The following is a 22,145-nucleotide window of genomic DNA, read 5'->3' as shown; positions in this document are numbered from 1 at the left end:
AAAATAAAGAAGGAAAGAATTTAAATCACTCTTTTCCTCTAGCTTGAAAAACATTTCAATGTTTTATTAAACTGCATTTTTTTCCTTTCAAATCTTAATCTCTTTGATATGCCTTAGCTGGTCATTTTTTTAGCACAAACACTTTCAGCTTACCATCTATTTCACAAAGCTACCTGCTTCCTAGGGCTTTTAATGAGATTCAATCTGGATTCCTTACCAAGCAGTTTGTTATAGGAAGAAAACAAGCAACAAAGCAAAAACATTCTGCATTTTCCTCCCAGAGAAACCTTGCCTTTCTATTTCTGTGGCACAATCTATTCTTAACCTCTCAAGGAACTCTATTAAGTGGAGACACACTCCAAAGCCTGATCTATATGTCTATCTGGAAGGATCAGCATTTCAAATACCCCATCTTTAAGGTGCTACTAGGCATTTACTCTTGATAAGAATACAATAGATGACTGAACTCAACCAAAGGACCTGCAGGAACTTAAATGGTTTATAGATTCTGACCAAAAGTGGAGAGATGACAGATGTGCAGAGAAAGCACAAAATTCAAGGGGCCAATCCGAAAAAAAACTGCACAAGAAATACCAGCTGGTAGCAGTTACCATCACACTAAAGCTCCTAAGGCTCTCCCCCTCCCTTGCTTGGCTACAATCAGGTCCCCACATTGAACATAGACACACTATTTTGGGAATAAATCCACTTGAATAAAGTTATAAGCATAGAGGGACATATATGCCAGTGACTTTATTTTTTGCAATCATCTTTCAGCCAAGAAGAGAAAAAATTAATTATCACTCCACTCAATCATTACCCTCCATTCTTCTGGGTATATATTTTGGCACAAAGCATTGGCTTGCTGTACTCTCATTGGGGATGTTTATTATTCTTTCTTTTACTCCAAGCCTCCTGCCAACCAGCAGAAATAAAAACCTCCACACACAGAGGGGGAGGGAAATAGGGTCCCACAGCCAAGTCAGCTGTGACCACTAGAAAAGCCAAGTTAGGTGAGGTTCCTTTCAGTGTAGTGGCCCCCATTCCTAACACTGTGTTTTATTCCTTGGGGGTTAGACTGCTTGTGCCAGGGAGCAGGCAGGTCTTTGTTCCAAGCTCAAGCAGACTTCAGTGGCATGTGAAGCCAACCAATAATTCTGAACTTAGACTGACCTTGACCTAGGCCATAGCTCAGTATGTTAAAGAAAAAAAAAATCACTAGGGCAAAGGTGTTTTCTTTAGAAAATAACTTGCCATGGGAATTTTTTTACTGTACTACTTATCTGTAGTAACCAAAGGTCAGGACAAAATCATGACTCCAGCTGTTGGCCTTAATCCCCAAATCTTTAGGAGCCTGTGGGAGTTCCTTGGTCAGCCTGGATGTCACCTGGCACCTGACAAGGGTGGTGAATATGTCTCACAGTACCTTCAGATTATCCTTTCAAACAACCATCTGCCTAAGTAAGGCTAACTGCAGAGCAAGAGAGTCCTTGGCACAGCTACAGATCATGTCTTATAAGGTCAAGTCCACTAAAGAGAAAGGCTGAAAGTTTTGGTTGTATCCACCATTTTCCACCTCTACTGACCCCCATCCCAAAGGATAGAAAACCCATTTGCCTCAGGCGCTTGGAAGGAGTCACCCTAAAGCCTCCTTTCGTTCACCCTGCAATGAGTAAAGATTTAAAGGCAAGAGCCACCGGGTCAGGGAAACAGCTCATGATAGCCTTCCACTTACTTCTCATGGCGCTGATAAGCGCGTTGCCGTCTTTGATCACGTCTTTGATGAATTTATTGGTCCTCTCCAGCTCCTGCTCATAACACTTGAGCCTCTCACGGAAGTCGGGGCTGTCCAAGTAGCAATCGCTGAACTCCAGCGGAGGATGCCCCATGGTTCTGATGACCGGGATTGTGGGAGAGAGGAAAGACACAAAGACCAAGAGCATCAGTGGCACAGTGAGGGGAGCAGAAGGGACGGACTGAACGCTGGACAACCTTAAGGAGGCTCTTAGCCTCCCTCCCTTTGGAAATAAGTACCTGTTCCAATGAGATTCCTGGGAAGCAGTGGCTGGTGCGTACGAGGAACGCGCGGCCCGTCGGTGGCTTCAGGTGACTGGGAAGGCTTACTAATGCAGTCGGATCCTGATGGGGTGCTGCCTAGTAAGCAGCATACCCGCTTGGCATGGCCTCTCCTTATAGGCAGCAGAAACCGCAGCCTGACCGGCTTGCCTCCGAAGACGGGCCGGATCCTTCCTGAGCACTCGCAAACGTGACACTTCGGCCCGCCCAGGGTGTAGGCGGGGGTGAGCGCTGGGGTTGGGAGCCGCCTCTCCTAGCTCCTCGCTCCTCGCTCCAGAGCTAGCTGAAGATTTCCTATGCCGAACTCCGCGGGCAACCCGGATCGCACTGTCCCCTCCCCCTTCTTAAAGCCAGTGCCTCCGCCCCGCCCCAGCGAAGCCCGAAATCCCAGCCTGGGCGCTCAAGCTCTCTATTCAACTGTCTTCCTTGTATCCTAGGGTTTCGTTACCCGGGTCCGGCAGCTGCTGAGAGTTTTTCCTAGTCCAAGCTTGCTGTCCTGTGAGGAGCCAAAAGGGTTAAGCCCGGGGGCGGCAATGAAACGTAGCCTTCCTCCCTAGACACCAAAGCGGGAAGCGGAGGGCAACAACGCGGCACACAATAGCCGCGGTAGCTCGGCGCTTCCCTACGGAAACTGGGGAGCAGTCAGCGCCCTAGGACTCCAGCTGGAAAGCGTGGCGGCCTGGGAGATGTAGTCTTTCAGTCTGCAAGTCTCATGACTCCTCCCTGCGGTCTCCCCACCACCCCACCAGGGCGGTCGCTCTCCCAGATCGGCATTCCCAGTCTCTCCCAGGCTCTCTGGCAGCACCCAGTCCCAAGGGACAGGTGCGTGGCTCGGGAGAGTCCATGGAAAGTTTCTGCATCTGGATCAAGAACCCAGGAGGAATGGATGGTGGGAGATTCTCTCTCACTTCCCGTTTATTTGTCTAGATTGTATGTTCCTTTTTCCTCTCTTCCCAGACTCCCTTTGACCTACCAAATTCTTTTTCTTTCCTATTTCTCCTGATTCAAAGCGTTAATTCCCATGGGCCTTGGATCTAAAGGGTCTGTTAGACTCAGAGCCCCTGACAAAGAAAGGGAGACCATAATTAGGAGTTAAATTATCCCTCAATATCACCTCAGACCGTGTGTGTGTGTGTGTGTGTGTGTGTGTGTGTGTGTGATCCAAATCATTGCATAGGCTGATGATTAACGCATAAGATTTTCCACATGTAAATGGAAAACCTAAGAAAAGGATATTATAAGTTGTCTTGCAGTATAACTAAAAGGTCTCTTGTCCATTGTTGGAGAACTGGGGCTACTGATGAAGGCAGCTGCCTTGAGATTAAGACAGAGGTTCAAACTGAAAAATAATGTGTACTAGGGAAAAAAGAGATTCATTTTTATTTTTTGTGGAGTGTTTAAATTGTCCTGTGAAGAAAACCAAGAAAAGCCAGAACTGAAGAGGGTTGTCAATAGAATAATAATGGCTGTATTCATGTTCTATTGCTGCGGTGACAAATTACTACAAACTTGGTGGCTTAAAATAACAAAAAATTACTATCTTACAGTGCTGGGAGTTGGAAATCAGAAACGGATCATGCTAAGCTAAAATGAAGATGTCAGAAGGGCTGTGTTCCTTTCCGAACACTCTAGGGGAGAATTCATAAGTTGCCCCATCATTCTACCCATAGCCTCCTTCCTCAGACTTCAGAACTAGCAATGCCTGTAATCTCAGCCCCTCCGGAGGATGAGGCAGGAGGTCAAAGGCAGCCTCAGCAATGTAGAAATACCCCCCCCACACACACACACACACATATATACATATATATTATATATGTATATATGTTTTCTAAGGGCTGGAGATGTGGCTCAGTGGTTAAGTGCCCCTGGTTTCAATACCTGGTACAAAAAAAAAAAAAAGAAAGAAAAAAAGAAAAGAAAACAAAGAAAGAAGCTATCAATAGCTGGTCAAATCTTTCTCATGCCGCATAACTTTGACTCTCCTATCTCCCCCTTTCTCCTTAAAGACCCTATACTTACATCAAATCCACAGGGTAATAAATTATATCTTCTCATGATCCCTAATTTAATCATACAAAGTCCCATTTTGCAATTTATGATAACACATTCTTAGGTTCCAGGGATTTGGACATGGGTATATTTGCAGAGGTATTCTTCTATCTGCCACACAACCCATAATCTTCAAAACAATCTTATGAGGATATTAGTATGTCCATTTAAAGATGGAGAGTGGGGTCAAAGATATTGACTTGTCCAAAGACACACAGCTAGTTATGTGATAGTGCTTAAAATTGTGACTAACCCAGATGATTCTAGAGGCACTGTTCTTAACTAGTTCACTATATTGCAAAATGAAGAGTCCACTGAGGGAACATACTCTGAAAAATAAGACATAGCCACACTCCAGGAAAAGATTTTGTTTCCTAACTTTTTTTTTCCAGTGCTGAGGATCAAACTCAGGAACTAGCATGTGTTAGGCAAGTGCTCTACCACTGACAAGCTCTGTTTTTATCTTCAAGTTTAACTTATTGGAAAATGTCCAAAATGAGCTTTAAGTGCACCACAGGTGGAAAATGTGGAAATAAAAAGAAGGTGCCCAATGAATAGAGCTTTCACTCTAGCAAGTTTCCTTTGCTCATTCTTTCACTCATTTGATAACCATTTTTTCTGGTATTGGAGAATAAACCCAGGGCTTTACACACACTAGGTAAGTGCTCTACCATGCCTTTTTATTTGAGATAGGATTTGACCAACTTGCTGAGGCTTGCCTTGAACTTGTAGTCCTTCTGCCCCAGCCTCTCATGTAACTGAGATTGCAAATATGTGCTGCTGTGCCTAGCTCTTATAAGCATTTCTTTTTTTTTTACTTGCTACATGTTTTGACTTATAGAGCGCATCACTATGAAAGTCACCATTAACATTAATGAAGTCAGGTAAATTTATGCTCATTTAACTTCTATACTTAAATGGTTTTACAGTCATCTTTGTTATCCTTCATCTAGGCAATGAAACAAAAACACAGAGAAAAAGGCCCTGGACTACATATCAAAAAAGAAAGAGAATTAAAACTAGAATTCAGCTCAATTAGCTCTTAATTGAGCATTTTGCTAGGTACTTTGTATTCTTTATCCCTAACCTTTACAATAGCCCTATATGACTGGGTTTGTTTTGTTTTGTTTGTTTGTTTGTTTGTTGTTTGCTTTGCAGTGGTACAGATTGAAACAAGGCCTGTGTATGCTAGGTAAGCACTCTACCACTGAGCTACATCCCCAGCCCTGTGGCCTTTAGATTTTTATTCACATAAACCCCAAAAGAATTTTGAGAAGCTATGTACTTCCTTACACATATTCAGGTTGACATCCAAATTTTTTTCATCATGGCTAAATAGATACAAAAGGATTCATTTCTGGAATTGTAAATATTGCTATTCTAAAATGAAATCATTTCATCACTCTTTTAAAGATATTTAATTTGGTCAGGCATGGTGGTACACTCTGTAATCCCAGTGGCTTGGGAGGCTTAGGTAGGAGAATTGCAAATTCAAAGCTAGTCTCAGCAATTTAACAAGTCCCTAAGCAACTTAGTGAGACCCTGTCCCTAAATAAAATATAAAAAGGGCTGGGGATGTGACTCAGTAGTCAAGCACCCCTGGGTTCAATCCCCAGAATCCCCCAAACACACACACACACACACACACACACACACACACATTTAGTTTTGTGCCTACCATCAAACACTTGAGGTAAAACAAGGTGTAAACACATCTTTAACTCTAAAAACATTTCCATTGTTATTTTTTTTCATTAAAATCAAATGTCCATCATATTCTCCCCATAGAATTTATCCTATCATCTATATTTATACTTGAAAGTCTGCTATTGATTACCATATTGACTTTCTCTGCAACAAAAGTATGTCCATAAATAGAAATTATTTTTATTTCCTTCTGACCATAAGGCTCCAAGTATAAAAAGGTCTTCTAGATTAAGTTATAATTGCAATTATGCATTCAATATAGATAAATAATAACATGAAAATATTATGTATTGCAACTATTATTAAACATAAACTTTTATTGGAAATAGACCTCCTAGTGAGATGCATAGAGAAGGAGTAGGTTATAGCACCCTGAGTTAAAGAAGATTCCTAGACATCAGTATTGAAATTGTCACTTTGTTTGGCCCTACAGGTTTTGAAACTGTGGGCCAAAGTGTTATAGTAATATTCCTGACTTCTGAGAGCTATGCTTTTTCTTAGATTGTGAAGGAAAACCTGGAAGTGATTTCTTAGCAAATTATTTTTAGGAAATACTACTAAAAAAGTTGGGGATTTGGAAATTGGATCCCTTTAAGCAATGATGACTTCATAACTCTTGTAGAGTCTTCATGTACCTTAATATGGAGTGAATATTTGCATCCCCAAACTCTAAATTCATACTGTTAGCCACTAGGTACTTCCAGAGTCAATAACTTATGCTTGCACTAAAAACTTCCTGCACCTTTAAATTACTATAAGCCTTTCTCTAAAGTTGCTTTTTGTTCCAGAGAAACTTACAAGTAGTCCACCAAAATTGCTAGTCATCCCACTCTACCACTTTTAGATGATCTAGAGAAAATTTGATTATTATAATACTGAATTCTCTGCCCAAATGCATACCCATCTACAATTTTGTTTTTTTGAGACATGGTCTTGCTATTTTACCCAGACTGTTCTTCAATTCCCACATCTGAGGGATCCTCCCAACTCATCCTCCTGAGCACTGGAACTACAGGTACACACCATCATGCCCAGCTAAATATTCCATTTTGTGAACGCTGACATCTCATTAAACATGTTCAAGAATATGCCTGCCTCTACATGCGATGGTGAATCTTTCCTGTATGAATATTATGAGTTCCCCAACAAAAATTCCTTGCCTTCTTTGCTCCAGGAGACACTTGTTTGGGAATTTTTCCCAATATATTCCTCAGTTGCTGCAATAATAAACCTCTCTTCATTCTTTAATCTCCTGGTTGTGCCTAATAGGCTTGCATTCACCAAGAGGTAAAACTATTGCATTCAATTACAGTGTGCTGAAAACCTAACCCCCAAGGTGATGGTATAGCCAAGATTAGGTCATGAGAGCAGAATCTACATGAATCGGATTAGTGTGTGCCCTTATAAAAGAGGCTCAAGAATCTCCCTTGTCCATTCCACTGTATGAGAACTGAGAAGAAGGCCCTCACCAGACACTGAATCTGCCAGTTCATTGATCTTGAACTTCTCAGCCTCCAGAACTAAGAAATTAATTTATGTTGTTTATAAGTCAACCAATCTATATTTTTCTGAGTCGAATGGACTAAGTATACCCAGGGCTAGGTGTACTCCAGACAAAAAGACAGCTACTAAAATATTATTATCCTCACTTTACACTCCAGGAACAATTGTCTCAAAGAGTTTCTGTAACTGCCCAATCTGAGGCAGCTAGTAAGGGTTTAAAGTTGTTCCACTAGTTAGATGGAATGTGAGTCTGCAGCAATAGAAAGAATACACATGTGCATGGATATGGAAGCAGAATTGACCACCATTATTGGACTGCAAATTGGTGCAACCACTCTGGAAAGCAGTATGGAGATTCCTTAGATAACTTAGAATGGAACCACCATTTGACCCAGTTATTCCACTCCTCGGTGTATTTCCAAAGGACTTACGATCAGAATACTACAGTGATGCAGTCACATCAATGTTTATAGTGGCTCAATTCATAATAGCTAAACTATGGAATCAACCTAAGTGTCCTTCAACAGATGAATGAATAAAGAAAATGTGGTACATGAACACAATAGAATATTACTCAGCCATAAAAAAGAATGAAATTACGATTTTTGCCAGTAAATGGATAGATCTGGAGACTAGCATTTTACATGAAATAAGCCAATCCCAGAAAACCAAAGGTCAAATCTTCTCTCTAATATGGGGATGCTAAGGCACAATAAGGCTGGTGGGAATAGAAGTTCATTGGGTTAGACAAAAGGAAATGAAGAGAAGGGAGGGGGAATGGGAAAAGGAAAGATAACAGAATGAATCAGACATAACTTTCCTACATTTGTATATGAATACACGACTAGTGTAATTCCACATTATATACAAACACAAGAATGGGATCCTGATTAGAATAAGTTATAGTCCATGTATGTATACTACGTCAAAAAAGAAAAAACACTCGACTGTCATGTATCTAAAAAGAACAAATAAAAAATTTACCACCATTAGACAAAGTAGCAAAAGCAATCCCATTCTGAACATTCTGTAGTAATGGTAATGTTATACACATTCTTTTTCTATGAGGGATTAAACCCAGAGGCACTCTACCACTGAGCTACATATCCAGCCCTTTTATTTTATTTTATTTTTTAAATTTGAGACAGCATCTCGCTCAGTTGCCCAGGCTATCCTCAAACTTGCAACCCTCCTGCCTAAGCCTCTCAAGCCCCTGGGATTACAGGCCAGCACCACCATGCCTGGCTGTTCTATACATCTTGGTAGGTACTTAGGTCACATAAATGTAAGCATTAGTCAAAATTTATGGATATTTAAGATGTTTACATTTCATTCTATGTAAATTTTACACCAAAAGAAAAATTATATGTATATATATGGAGCTCTATTAATGGTATTCATGCTGAAATATTTAAAGGAAAGTATTAATGTCTGCAATTTACTCTAAAATGCCTAAAGGATAAGCTGGATTGCTTTATCAATAGAAAGATGGAGAAATTGAGGGATATGTCAAGTGAATTCTTGCAATTTTGCTCTATGTTTAAATTTTTCATAATAAAATGATGGAGGGGGGGAAATCCCATTCCCATGTGTTTATGTGTTTATTGTATGTCAAGGTAACACCACTCACACAACCTTAATACAACACACTATCTTTCCTACAACATTATGTTATGCTACCCACAGAACACTGAGCTTGTAGTAATACAGTCCTAAAGTCAGGTAACCTCCTTAGAAGTTCTAGCACCTAAATTCTCCACACCTAGAATAAAACCTTCTTCAAAAACGTTTCAAAGATTAAATTATAGATAATGTATGTAGAAGTTTCTAGTACATAAAAATTCCTTATTAACTATTGATTGAATCCATGCCTTTTCATTGTTCTTGTTCTGATAGCACCAGTAGCAGAAAGAAATTAGATCGCTCACAATGATATTCTTAGAAAAGCATTTATTCCTATTGATGTAACAACACAAGGTGACCCCTGTTCATTATCATTATAGGAAAATTAAAAGCCATGCTTCTGTTTATAAGCATTTACATTTTGACTCAAATAAAAACTATAGCCCAGGGGGGTGTGGCTCAATGGTAGAGCACTTGCCTGGCATGCATAAGGTCCTGGGTTCCAACACCGGCAGCACGCACGTACACACACACACACACACACACACACACACACACACACTCCTGGCCTGGTTTATGATCTGGTTAATATGCTACTATCTCAACTTCCCAGCCACTCCCAGGGCCTGCAGCATTACATGGGTTAATTCCCCCCTTGGGGGTTTAAGAACTAGCACCTGAAATTCTCTAGTCAATCATTTAAGCAGACTGACTAAGGTGGAGTCGCAGGATGGTCAGGAGCCTTTATACAGTTTAGCTTGTGTTACCAAGCTAGGGGCTTTTTTTAAATGGATGTTCATTTTTTAATGGATGTTTTTAAAAAAAAACTGTTCAAAATTCATCACTCTTTTATCATTTGAAAGTACTGAGGATTAAATCCAGGACCTTGCACATGCTAAACAAATTCTCCACCACTGAGCTACATCCCCCAGCCCAACCAGCTGTGGTCTTGATGCTTGTAGTTTGCTGTGTCTATCCCTCCTTCATTCTGGAATGAGAACCATAACCCTTTGGCCTAATAAAGCAGAAGCAGCACAGTCAGGAATAGCCTTATATAAATTGCAAATCATTTTCTCAACTTGAAAGAAACAGAAACAAAGAAGTAAGATGTTACAGTTCTAGTAAAAGGTAATGGACCTGCCTACAAAAGCCAAATAAATACCCAATATTAATTCATTATGTTAGTTTCTGCTTCGTCTCTCCATTTAGGATCAAGGCTAGCTTCATTACAATCTTTCTTTGTAATGCTTGTTAATCATTTATTCTTCTCCACATGAAAAAAATGGAAGAAGCTTTAAAAAAAAAAACGGTCTGTGAAGCTGGAAAGAAACGGTAATTTTCCAAATAACATTTTAGGCTTCAGTCTATTCTATTAAATGTGTCTTAACAGAAACATAGGGATGCAGCTTAAGGTAGAGTACTTGCCTAGCCCTGAGTTTGAACTCAGGAAGAAAGTTTTATCCTAAAGATATGAAATAATATTTTCTAATCTTTGTGCTTCTTTAAAAGGACAGTAAAGATCTTTGTGTTGAAATGTTACAGTACTTCCTTCACAAGAAGATAAAGATGTTAATAGTTTCTCTGTAATGGATCATGTTTCTCTATAACAAGAGAAACTGGAGGAGAATTCTAGGATGAGAAGGGACTGAGAAGGGCTGCAAAGATTGATGGCATCTCTCATGCCAGGCACTTTAAATAAATGATTCAATTTATTTTGCACAACAATTCTATGAGGAAGGTTCTATTATTGTTTTCATTTTATTTAGGGGGCAGCTGAAACTCAGAGAAGTTATACCATGGGGCTGAGGTGAGAATATTTAATAAATGCTGTAACAGATTTAAATCCAGGTTTGCATCTGAAGCCATTATTTTTGCCATTGTATTACAATGTCTTCCACTCTAACACATCAACGTCTAATCTCCATTCTCTCCTGCTTTGTGACTGAATGTACTTGGAACTTTAATATGGAAAAAATAGTTCATGGTCACTTGCTGGTAAAAACAGCAAATGATATGAGAATTAATAAAGGATTTATGTTGAAAGTCACTGAAGAGCTGGCTGACAGAACTGGCTTTCGTGCTACTACATAAGCTAATTCTCTAGAATTTCCAGACTTGCAATGCATGGGACATAAAGTGCATAACTGCCCCTCAGCCCCACCACACTTCTAGTTTTGCCCTTAGTTCTGGCCTGGCCTAAAGCCTTTACTACTATTGGCACCATTCCCAGTTCCAGTCTTGGCTTTGGCTAGTTCTCTGCTTTCACTGGAGTTGGCCTAATTTCTTTCCTTAGCCTAAGCCAAAGATTTTTAAACTTTCAGGAGCTAGAAGTGGTAAATGTTTGAAGGAAGGAAAAAATCCTCTTCCATAATTCTTCATATATCCAACTGTCCAATTGCCCTCACCCTTAAGATGTTCCTTGATAAAAAAAAAAATTACTCAGTTTATAGCTTTAAAATGTATCTGTTTTATCAGGAGGTTGAGGTCAGAGGATCCTTGGCTCAAGAGTTCCAGATTACCCTGGACAATATATCTAGGTCCCATTAAAAAAAAATATATATATATATATATATCAATTTAAGTGATTAAATGGCCACCAAAACCCTTATTTATGTTTTGTTTTCGTTTTTATGGAGCTGGGCATCAAACCCAAGTCCTTGCAAATGCCAGGCAAGCACTCTACCACTAAGCAATATACCCCCAGCTCTCTACCAAAAAACTCTTTATTCATAGAATTCACTATTTTCATGACACTTTCACATTATCAGGTCCATATGGAAACAATCTACTAGTAAAGACTTAGGGATCTTTTCCTTGTGACATTTTGCTATGTCCATTTTGATTCCTATACACGTAATCGCAGTAACTCAGGAGGCTGAAGAAGGAGTATCTCAACTTGGAGGCCAGCCTCAACAACTCAGTGAGACCCTCTTTAAAAATAAAATAAAATAAAAAAAAGATTGAGGATGTAGCTCAGTGGCAAACTGCCCCTGAGTTCAATCCCCAGTACAAAAGAAAATCCAAACAAACTCTATTTTGAATCTAAGAGACATTATAAGGCACAAGTAATGAAGACAGAGTATATTACTTTCCAATTCTCAGGAAAATATTGATACCCATTGTGCTCTCCCATTTAAAGCATCTTAGAAGGTAAGATGTTCTTACCTTATGTTCTACTAAAAGATTAGATTTTTCAAGAGTTCCTAGAAGCTCCTGCTGAACAGAGAAACCTAATTTATAATTTTCTACTGATGGTTCTTGAACTTGAGTTTCCATAAGAATCACCAAGGATGCTTGTGAAGTGTAAATTTTCTTGAAACCCTCTCCCAGAGATTTTGATAGTATGAAAAATGTTGAGATATGAGCAGAGATCTGAAAATAACAAAGTATGAGAAAATAGTGAAGGGGGATGTAACCAAGGCCTTGGGAAATATGATTTTTTTTTTTAGTGCTGGCTATTGAACCCAGGGATGCTCTACCACTGAATTACATCTCCAGTCTTTTTTAGTTTTTCTTTTAAGACAGGTCTCACTAAGTCACAGAAGCTGGTCTCAAATTTTTGGTCCTCCTACCTCAGCCTCCACGTAGCTGGGATTAAAATCTGAATTTTTAACAAGTACTAGAGGTGATTACGATAGAGGAGGACCATAATCCAAACATACAGTTTTTATGCATTGACCCAAGGTTTTATCTACTAAAAACTGGTTGACACATGAGAGTCTCCTTACATCAATGATTTTGATTAATAAAATGGGTGAAATTTTCCATTCATCATTTGGTAACAATTAGGCTTTGTAGCTTCCATACTAGGTCATCTTACATCTGACTCTACATTAATAATAAAATAAATATTATTAAATAACTGTGGCATTTACATAACATTTTATATGTGGTCATTTTCACTCATCGCATAGCACATTATATACAGGTAAAAGAATTACTAGAATAATAAAAAAAAAAACTTTAAAAACTGAAGTATTTTCCAACAGGTTTCTGACCCTAGGGTGGGAAGATATAAAAAAGTCTTCAGACAATTGAGCCTGGAAAAGTTCTTTTAGTTTTTCTTAAAGTAAAACCACATGAGGAGCTGGGCATGGTGGCATGCCCCTGTAATCCCTGAGACTTGTGAAGCTGAGGATCACAAGTTCAGGGGTAGCCTTTTATACTTAGTGAGACCTATCTCAAAATAATAAATAATAAATAATAATAGAATATGTATATAAAATATATAAATATATATAAATAATAATAATAAATAACAAGTTAATTAAAAGGGTTGGGGATGGAGCTCAGTAGCAGAATATTGCCTAACTTGCATAAGGACCTAGATTCAATACCCAGTACCAAAAAAAAATGAAGTAAACCATGCATTTCTTTCTGATTTCTAATTAATTCTCAGCAACAAAACTGGCATTAGAAAAATGCTCAGAATAACATTGCTGACTGTGAATAAATGTGCATTTATATTTAATGTAGAGTAAAATACTAAGATACAAAATAAAGCTTTTCAACAAAAGATTCTAGAGCAATATTAGTCTGGTCCACAAATCTTTAATACATTTTAAATCTGTAATTTTTAAAGTAGATATAGCACTCAAGGCAATGGACACTGAGATGCTTGTCCAATGAAGGTAATAGTAGGAGCTGGGGGTGCAGCTCAGTGGTAGAGTGCTTGGCTATCACACATGAGGACCTGGGTTCCATCCACAACACCACATAAATAAGAAGGCATCAGTGGCAATGCCCTGGCAAGGATCCAATACATGCCAATCATGCTTTCCCTATCACATGTTAAACCAACATTACCACAGAAAGGAAACCGGTTTTACAACCTTTACTAAGAATTAATTGTGGGTGAATTCACATTTCAACCATGAAAAAAAAAAAAACCTTGATTAGGACACTTAGTTACTTTGCTTATTTTTCTTAAGAAAATTTTTGAATTATAAGTTAATAATGTTAAATATTGAAAAGTTAACAAAATACCAGCATTGACTAATACCAGCATTGACTATGTATGAGGCACCTACTTAATCTTTATAACAACCACCACCTGATGAGTTAGATATTACTATGTCATTCTCATTCTCTGATGAGGAAGCTGAAACTTAGAAAGGTGAGGCAACACGTTCAAAGTCACACAGCTTGGAAGTGATTACACCTAATAATCAAACTTTTTTTTTTCCAAACGGGGATTGAACCCATTGGCACTCGACCACTGAGCTACATCCCAGTCCTTTTTTTTTATTTCTCATTTTGACGTAGAGTCTTGCTAAGTTGCTGAGAGACTAGCTAAACTGCTGAGACTGGCCTCAAACTTATAATACTCCTGCCTCAGCCTCACAAGGGATTACAGGCATATGCCACCCAGCCAAATCTCACTCTTAGCTATTATATTAGCCTGTCTCTATATTGAAATACCCTTTTCATCACATTGAACAAGTTTCAAAAGTTTTCTAAAAGCTGATGTTAACAAGGAGTAAAACACAAACATTATAGACCAATTGTGAGAATGTAAACTGGTGTGAACATTCTGGAAGATAATTTGTCAATATCTACCAAATTTTTAAAAGCAGGTACTCCTTGACCCATCAGTTCTATTTTTAGGAATTTGTACTTAAGATTTCACTATGGAAGAATGCATGGAGATGAACAGGTATATTAGCTACAACTTTACTTTTTATAGTAGCAAAAACTGAAATCCTCTGAAATGACCTTTATTATGGGACTCTTTATGTAAATGATGTATAGCCATATATTGGGAAATTACACATGTATGAAAAAGAACGATTTAATATAATAATACATCCAAAGAATACAAGTGAACAAAACTAGTTGAAAAAGAGTTGCACATTATATCCATATTACAATCATCTACTGCGTGTTAAGATGTATATATGCATATATATGTATATACACACATACCACACACATATACATATATGATACTTCAATAAAAGTGGGATAAATAGTGTGTATATGTATTTCCTCACAAATAATTGTAATGGCTCTGATATGTGGGAATGGAAATGAAGCAGAGTAAATGAACTTTCACTTTATACTCTTCCAGTTTGAATTTTTACTGTGAGCAAGTCTTTTATATTAAGAATAAAATAAAAACAAAAAAATTCAAGGAACATCATATAATTCTGTAAATTTTGAACGTTTTTGACCATGAGCATATGAAGAAATATATTCTACCCCATATATCAGAAAATGCATATATATATATATATATATATATATATGTGTGTGTGTGTGTGTGTGTGTGTGTGTGTGTGTATACATAGCTAAAACAAGTTTCACAAAATAGTATTTGTTACATGCAATGCAGTCTAATATTTTTGACTCCATCTTATTCTTTTCTATTTCATTTTGAAAATGTTGGTCACTACCCATTAAATAATTTAATATCCAAAAATAGACCTCAACTTGTTCTGCTGACATAGGTGCAGGCCCTACTAGACACCATTATCCAAATGGGACCCTATTGTATACAGTAGACCACCTCCAGTCAGCACAATACTTATCTAACCCACAAGCCCAGGTATTTCAAACTATTCAGCACCACTCAGACATTTTAATTTTTTAAATTTTTTTCAGTACTGGTAATTGAACCCAGGGCCTTGCACATGCTAGGTGAGTACTCTACCACTGAGCTACTTTTCCAGACTTTAGAGATTATAATTTCTTAAACTAGGACAGATGAAGATGAATATTTTTGACTTTAAAAGATCTACTCTATGTCACCCTTTTCCTAGTCTCAAACTCCAGAACATACCTAGACAATGTACTTCATTGGGTTTCCTGTCTTGTACAAAATTTTCACTCAGTACTTAACTGTATGGGGTGTGGTAGCACAGGACTGTAATCCCAGTGGCTTGGGAGGTTGACACAGGAGGATTGCAAGTTCAAGGTCAGCCTCAGCAAATTAGAGAGATCTTGTCTCTAAATAAAAAGAAGAAAGGGCCATGAGTGTAGCTCAGTGATAAAACAGCCCTTAGGTTCACTCTCCAGTACCACACACACACACACACACACACACACACACACACACACTCCATTCTTAGACTTTATATTTTTCTATTTAATAACCCATTGATAATTTGTAGATGGACAAACATTGATATAAGTCACAATGGAACTAAAAGAAGTTGGTTTCATTGCACATTCATTATAACACTATTTTACATTTTCTTCTCAATGTATTAAATGTACTAATACCAGTTTGCATAACCAATTTTTATTATTTATTTACTTTTTTGATAGTTGGGGATTAAACCCAAGGATTTGCCCATGGTAGGCAAGTACTCTACCACCGAGCCACCTCTCTGTCTCTTATTTCTTGGTATCAAGCAATAACATATTAAAAGTCCAACTAAACCCAACATTGTAGGAAGAGTTTGGTTAACAAGGAAATTTAGAAATAAGCATTATTCAATGAAGAGCCAAATTTAAAATACTACATCATGTACTTATTTTTTTATTATTGATGAGATCTTTGGTTAAACTACCTGACTAAACTATATTAGTAAAATAAAAATAAATTAGTAGAACTGTGAGGAGAAAATATAAAATATTTTATTTTATCTTGCTTTTATCAATAAGCAGCAAATTGAAACCATTACTTTAAACAAATATAATAGGTACATTCTTCAGCTCTTTAAATACCTATAACAATTTTGGGAGAATTGAGAATTTCTGTCAATCTTATGTCTTATAAATACTTCCATGCAACAACCCTAGACTTTTTTTTTTTTGGTGGGGGGGGGGGGTAACCAAGGATTGAACTCAGGAGCACTCAACCACTGAGCCACATCCCCAGCCCTACTTTGTATTTTATTTAGAGACAGGATCTCACTGAGCTGCTTAGCACCTTGCTTTTGTGAGTCTGGCTTTGAACTCCCTATCCTCCTGCCTCAGCCTCCTGAGCCATTGGGATTACAGGGGTGAGCCACCATGCCTGGCCCCTAGACTTTTTTTTAATTAAATATGTTTTAGCTGTCAATGAACCTTTATTTTATTTATTTATTTATATGAGTGCTGAGAATTGAACCCAGTGCCTCACACATGCTAGGCAAGTGTTCTGCCACTGAGCAACAAACCCAGCCCCTAGACTTTTATAATATATAATTTTATTGAGATATACCATACAACTCATCCATTTAAAATGTAAAATTCAATGAATTTTAGTATACTAAAAATTTGAGTAATCATCATCACAGCAAATTTTAGAATGTTTTTCACTTCAAAAACAAACAAAAAACTATACCCATTACCTATCAGATCCCCTTTCTCCCAAATTTCCCTTCCCACCCCGTGTATTACAATTGTTAATCTACTTTCTGTCTCTAGAGATTTTCCTATCTTGAAATTTCATATAAATAGAATCATATAACATGTAGTATTTCTGTGTCTGGCTTCTTTCATTTAGCATAATGTTTTCAAGGTTCATCCAGGTTAGAGTATGCATCAGCTCAATATGCTTTTTTATTGCCAAATAATAACCCATTGTACAGATAGTCCATATTTTGTTTACCTATTCATCAGTTAATGGACATTTGAGTCATTTAACTTATTAGGTTATTCCAGTATTCATTATTATTTTTATTTTATAATACTTCTGTGAACAATCATGAAATAAAATTAGAAATTAACAAAATATTAGTTAACAGAATCACATATATTTAGGAATAGAATTACATATTCATAAATAAGCCCTTAGGCCAGGTGTGGTGGCACTCCCTTGTGATCCTAGCTTCTTGGAAGGCTGAGACAGAAGGATTGAAATAGTAGCAGCCTCAGTAACCTAGGGAGACTCTGTCTCAAAATGAATTTTTTTTAAAGACTGGGATATAGCCCAATGGTAGAGTGTCCTTAGGTTTAATGCCCAATACTGAAAACAATAATAAATAAATAAGTCCTTAGTTTAAAAAGGTAGTTAAAATACCAGAATAAAAAAACTACACGTGTCAAAACATATAAGCCATGCCTTATAAAGTTTCATAGGTAAACAGGGCAAAATTTGTCATAAAACTAGTTGATCAGGAAATAAGAAAGGTTAAAAAAAACTTCATGCATACTAGGTGAGCTGTCTATCACATTTACGGGTACCACACACCCACCCAAAAATTTAACTCTTAAATTGGAGAAAAGTACATAAAGCTAATATAAAAGAGAAGAAATAATGCTAAGAGAAAATAAGAGAGAAGAGGAAAACAACATATTTATAGAATTAAACTTGTGCTCTGTACAAGGATTAGAGAGAACTGTCAAAATAATTTTTAAAATGATTAAAGGATTGGGGTATAATTCAGTGGTAGAGTGCTTGTACAACATACACGATGCCCTGCATCTCATTCTCAGAACCATACACATGAGAAATGATAATAATAATACAAATAATTAAAACAGCAGGTTAATAAAATGCAGAATAACTACAAAATATTTTAAATAATAAAAATGTAATATGAACAATTATGTGCTAATAAATTTCAAAGCACAGATGAAATACAAAACTCATAGTAATATATAAAATGCCATGAAAGAAAGAGAACTTAAATAGAAAAACCAAAGTTGTAGGCAAAGACATTCCGTGTCACAAGTTCCCAGATGCATATTGTTTTTACAAGTGAGCTCCACCAAGTTTGGCTGATCTCTAAAATTGTATTTTATGCAAATTATTCCACTAAAACAAGGAGCAATACCCCAATCCCTACCCAATTAGTTGTATAAGGCACCAGAATTCTTGATTTCATAAGGATCCAGCAATAATACAAGAATAGAAAAAATAATTGACTAATGAGTAGAGATACAAAATCCTAAAAAACTTATTTGGGGGTTGGTGTTGTAGCTCGGTGTACATGTACAATGCCCTTGGTTCAATCCTTAGTACAATCAACAAAAGAATATATTTTTAAAAATCATACATCATGACTATCAAGTATCTATTTTCTCAAGAATAAAAGGAAGTTTAATATTATGAGACCTATGTACATGATTTAACACATTAATAAACTAAATGAGAAAATCATATGCTGTTAAAATACATTTGGCAAAATTGTATAGTAATTTATGATTTAAATAACTCATAGCAAACAAGGAATCGAAGAGGAAAACCAAATTCAAAGTTAGTTTTCAAAGCTAGCTAACAAAGTATACAAACTTCTTGCAAATTAGAAGGGAAAAAAAGGACAGGAAGATATAACAATATGGCTAAGAAAGGGGGTTAGCCACAGATAAGTTTGAAAGCTCAAATGAAATGGCAATTTTTTGTAGAAATTACTAAAACTCACTCAAGAAGAAAATAGAACTATTAGTTAATTTGATAACTATTTTACAAAATGAAGCACAAGTTTAAAATCTTCCCAAAATCAAACACAAAAATCACATTTTTTAAATCACATTTTTTACAAGAAAATTCTTCTAAACATTAAAGGAAAATCTCACTTCAATGTTCACAAAATATTTCAGTTTCTCATTTTATGCAGCGAAAATAATTTTGATGTCACAACCAAAATGGAGCAGCACAAGAATTGGAAAGCACAAGCCCATTTCAGTTATGAATATAGATACAGAATGCCTAAACAAAATATTAAAGAAGTAAATATTACAGGATATAAAAATACAACAGATCATTACTAAGGGGAGCCTACATCAGGAAATGCAAGACAATTTCACAGTAAAAAAAATAAATCTCAGTAGCACTCAGCACATTTTTAGAATAAATAAGAAAAGCCATTAGATTATCTCTGCAAACAAGATTATTTGATGAAAATTCAACACATTTTGTTGATTACTTACTCTTAGTAAGCCAGGTGACTTGGTGCATGCTTATAGTTCAGCTACTCAGAAGACTGAGAGAGGAAGATCACTTGAGTCCAAGAGTTTGAGACTGGCCTGGACAACATTGCGAGGTATGCAAATCAAGGCCAGCCTGGGCAATTTAGCAATACCCTGTCTCAAAATAAAAAATGAGGATGTAGCCCAATACCCAGTAATAGAGAACAAAATAAAAAGAAACATTTTAATGAAACTAGATCAATTAGGACAGTGTTTGGAAACAAGTATGGACAGTGACAAGATCCTAATGCCTACAAATGGATGCATATACCGAGGGAAATTTAGTAACAGAAAGTCATAAGTGAAATGGGCTTGTGCTTTCCTATTGTTGTACTGCTCCATTTTGGTTGTGACATCAAAACAGATCACTGATAAACTGTAGATTAGACAGAATGTTCAACAAACCATACTGGAAAAATTGGTTATCCAGATTGAAGAAAATGAAAATAGATGTCTACTTCAAATCATACACAAAATCAAGAACTTTAAATCTTTTGGAAATAATTAGAGGTCAGTATCTTTTTGATACTGTTGTAGAAAAGATTTCATTTAAAAGACTCAAAATGTATAATGTGTTATGTTATTGTTTGCATCTTTTATGTTTCCTGAAAAGTTAGGCAATGCAGGAATATTCAGAGCTAAAATGATTAGCTGATTCGAGTTGTTATCTAATTAATGGATTAATCAGTTTGAAGGATGAATAATTTGAATGAACTACTGGGTGTTAACTGTAAGCAGATGGGGCATGGCATGGACTATTTTTGCCCATGGCCCCTTCCTCCATCATGCCCTTCCACCATGATCTGCCTCACCTCACACCCAGAACAATGTAGTCAGCCAGCGATGGACTGAATCTCTGAAACCATGAGTCCCAAAATACATTTCTTTCTCTAAGTTGTAATTGTCAGGTATTTTGGTCACGCTTGTGAAAAGTTGACTAACATATATGATTAAGAAAAAAATATTTATATTAAAAACACTAACTTCTTTTGCTTTTTCCCTCCAGTCTTGGGAATTGAACCCAGGACTTTCATGAATGCTTGGAAACTGCTGCATCACTGAACCACACCCCCATCCCAAAAGAGCGCCTTAAAGAGAGTACTACTAATAACATATATACATATATGTATAATAACATATGTAACATATATATACAAACTTCCTACAGATTAGAGAGGGAGAATAAAGGAAGATATATCAATGAACAATCATGAAATAAAATTAGAAATTAACAAAATAATAGTTAATGGAATCATATATTTAGGAATAGAATCACATATTCATAAATGAGCCCTTAGGCCAGGTGTGGTGGCACCCACCTGTGATCCTAGCTATTTGGAAGGCTGAGACAGGAGGAGTTCAAAGATTCAAAGGATCAAGAGTTCATATACATACATACATACATACATACATATATGCTTATATATAAATTTGTAAAATGGAGGAATATTGAGAATATATAATAAATTTCGGGGTGCTGGGAATAAACCCCAGGACTTCCTGCATATTAGGCAAGCACTCTACCACTGAGCTATAATGAAGCCTTATATCAATAAGAGAGGGACAAACTTGATGAAGACTTGAGCAAGCACTATAGAGAAGAAACACACGTTTAATCAACATTTGAATTAGCATTAAACCAGTAGCCAAGGAATATCATTGTGGTGAGTACATATAGTCCCAGCCACTTTGGAGGAGTTTGAGACCTACCTGGATCACTGGAAAGATTTCTCATGGAAACAAACAAACAAAAAAATTGAGATACCATTTTACTAGTTGCCAAAAGTTGTGAATTCTGACAATATCAAATTTGGAATATGACCTTTTAAATATGACTTCTAGCATTGTGAATTGATGTATCAACTTTGTAAAACTGTGTGGCCTTATGTAAAGCTGAACTTTGCATTCCACTTCTAATTAGATACTGATGAAAACTTTAGCACATGTATATAAGGAGACATATATAAGACTGTTAATAGCAGCACTGTTTATAATAGCCAAAATGCAGATGAAACAACAATTTATGAAAATAAATTACAAGTATTTATTTTTACAAACATTATACATTACATGAAACAAAGGTATTGTAGTTCTACATATTAATGAGGATTAATCCTTTAATGTTGAATCAAAAATGCAAGCCTATGCTGGATGTGGTGACCCACTCACATAATCCCAGCTACTGTGGAGGCTGAGGCAGGAAGATTATAAGTTTGAATTTGAGGCCAGCAACTTAGGGAGGAGATCCTTCAAAAAAAAAAAAAAGGCAAGTTGGGGTGAGGTGGGATAGCTCAGTGATAGGGCTTGCCTAACATGCAGCACTATAAATATAATAGTTGGGAGTA

General features: G+C 36.9%; 1 protein-coding gene across 1 annotated transcript in view; it reads right to left on the bottom strand.

Moving 5' to 3' along the window:
* The window catches only part of OPHN1 (oligophrenin 1), a 388,053-nt gene extending 385,309 nt beyond the window's left edge, over nt 1-2,744 (bottom strand). Inside the window, exons 1-2 of the mRNA XM_081278189.1 lie at nt 2,035-2,744; nt 1,736-1,893 (exon numbers count right to left, since the gene is read on the bottom strand). Of these exons, the coding sequence (XP_081134315.1) occupies nt 1,736-1,889 (154 nt within the window). The 5' untranslated portion in view covers nt 1,890-1,893; nt 2,035-2,744. The remainder of the gene's footprint in view (nt 1-1,735; nt 1,894-2,034) is intronic.
* Between the last annotated feature and the right edge of the window lie 19,401 nt (nt 2,745-22,145).

This window comes from Spermophilus citellus, assembly GCF_964194105.1.
Source record: "Spermophilus citellus genome assembly, chromosome: X".
Lineage (NCBI taxonomy): Eukaryota > Metazoa > Chordata > Mammalia > Rodentia > Sciuridae > Spermophilus > Spermophilus citellus.
Note: the sequence above shows the minus strand (reverse complement) of the source record. Positions and strands in the feature narration are given on the sequence as shown.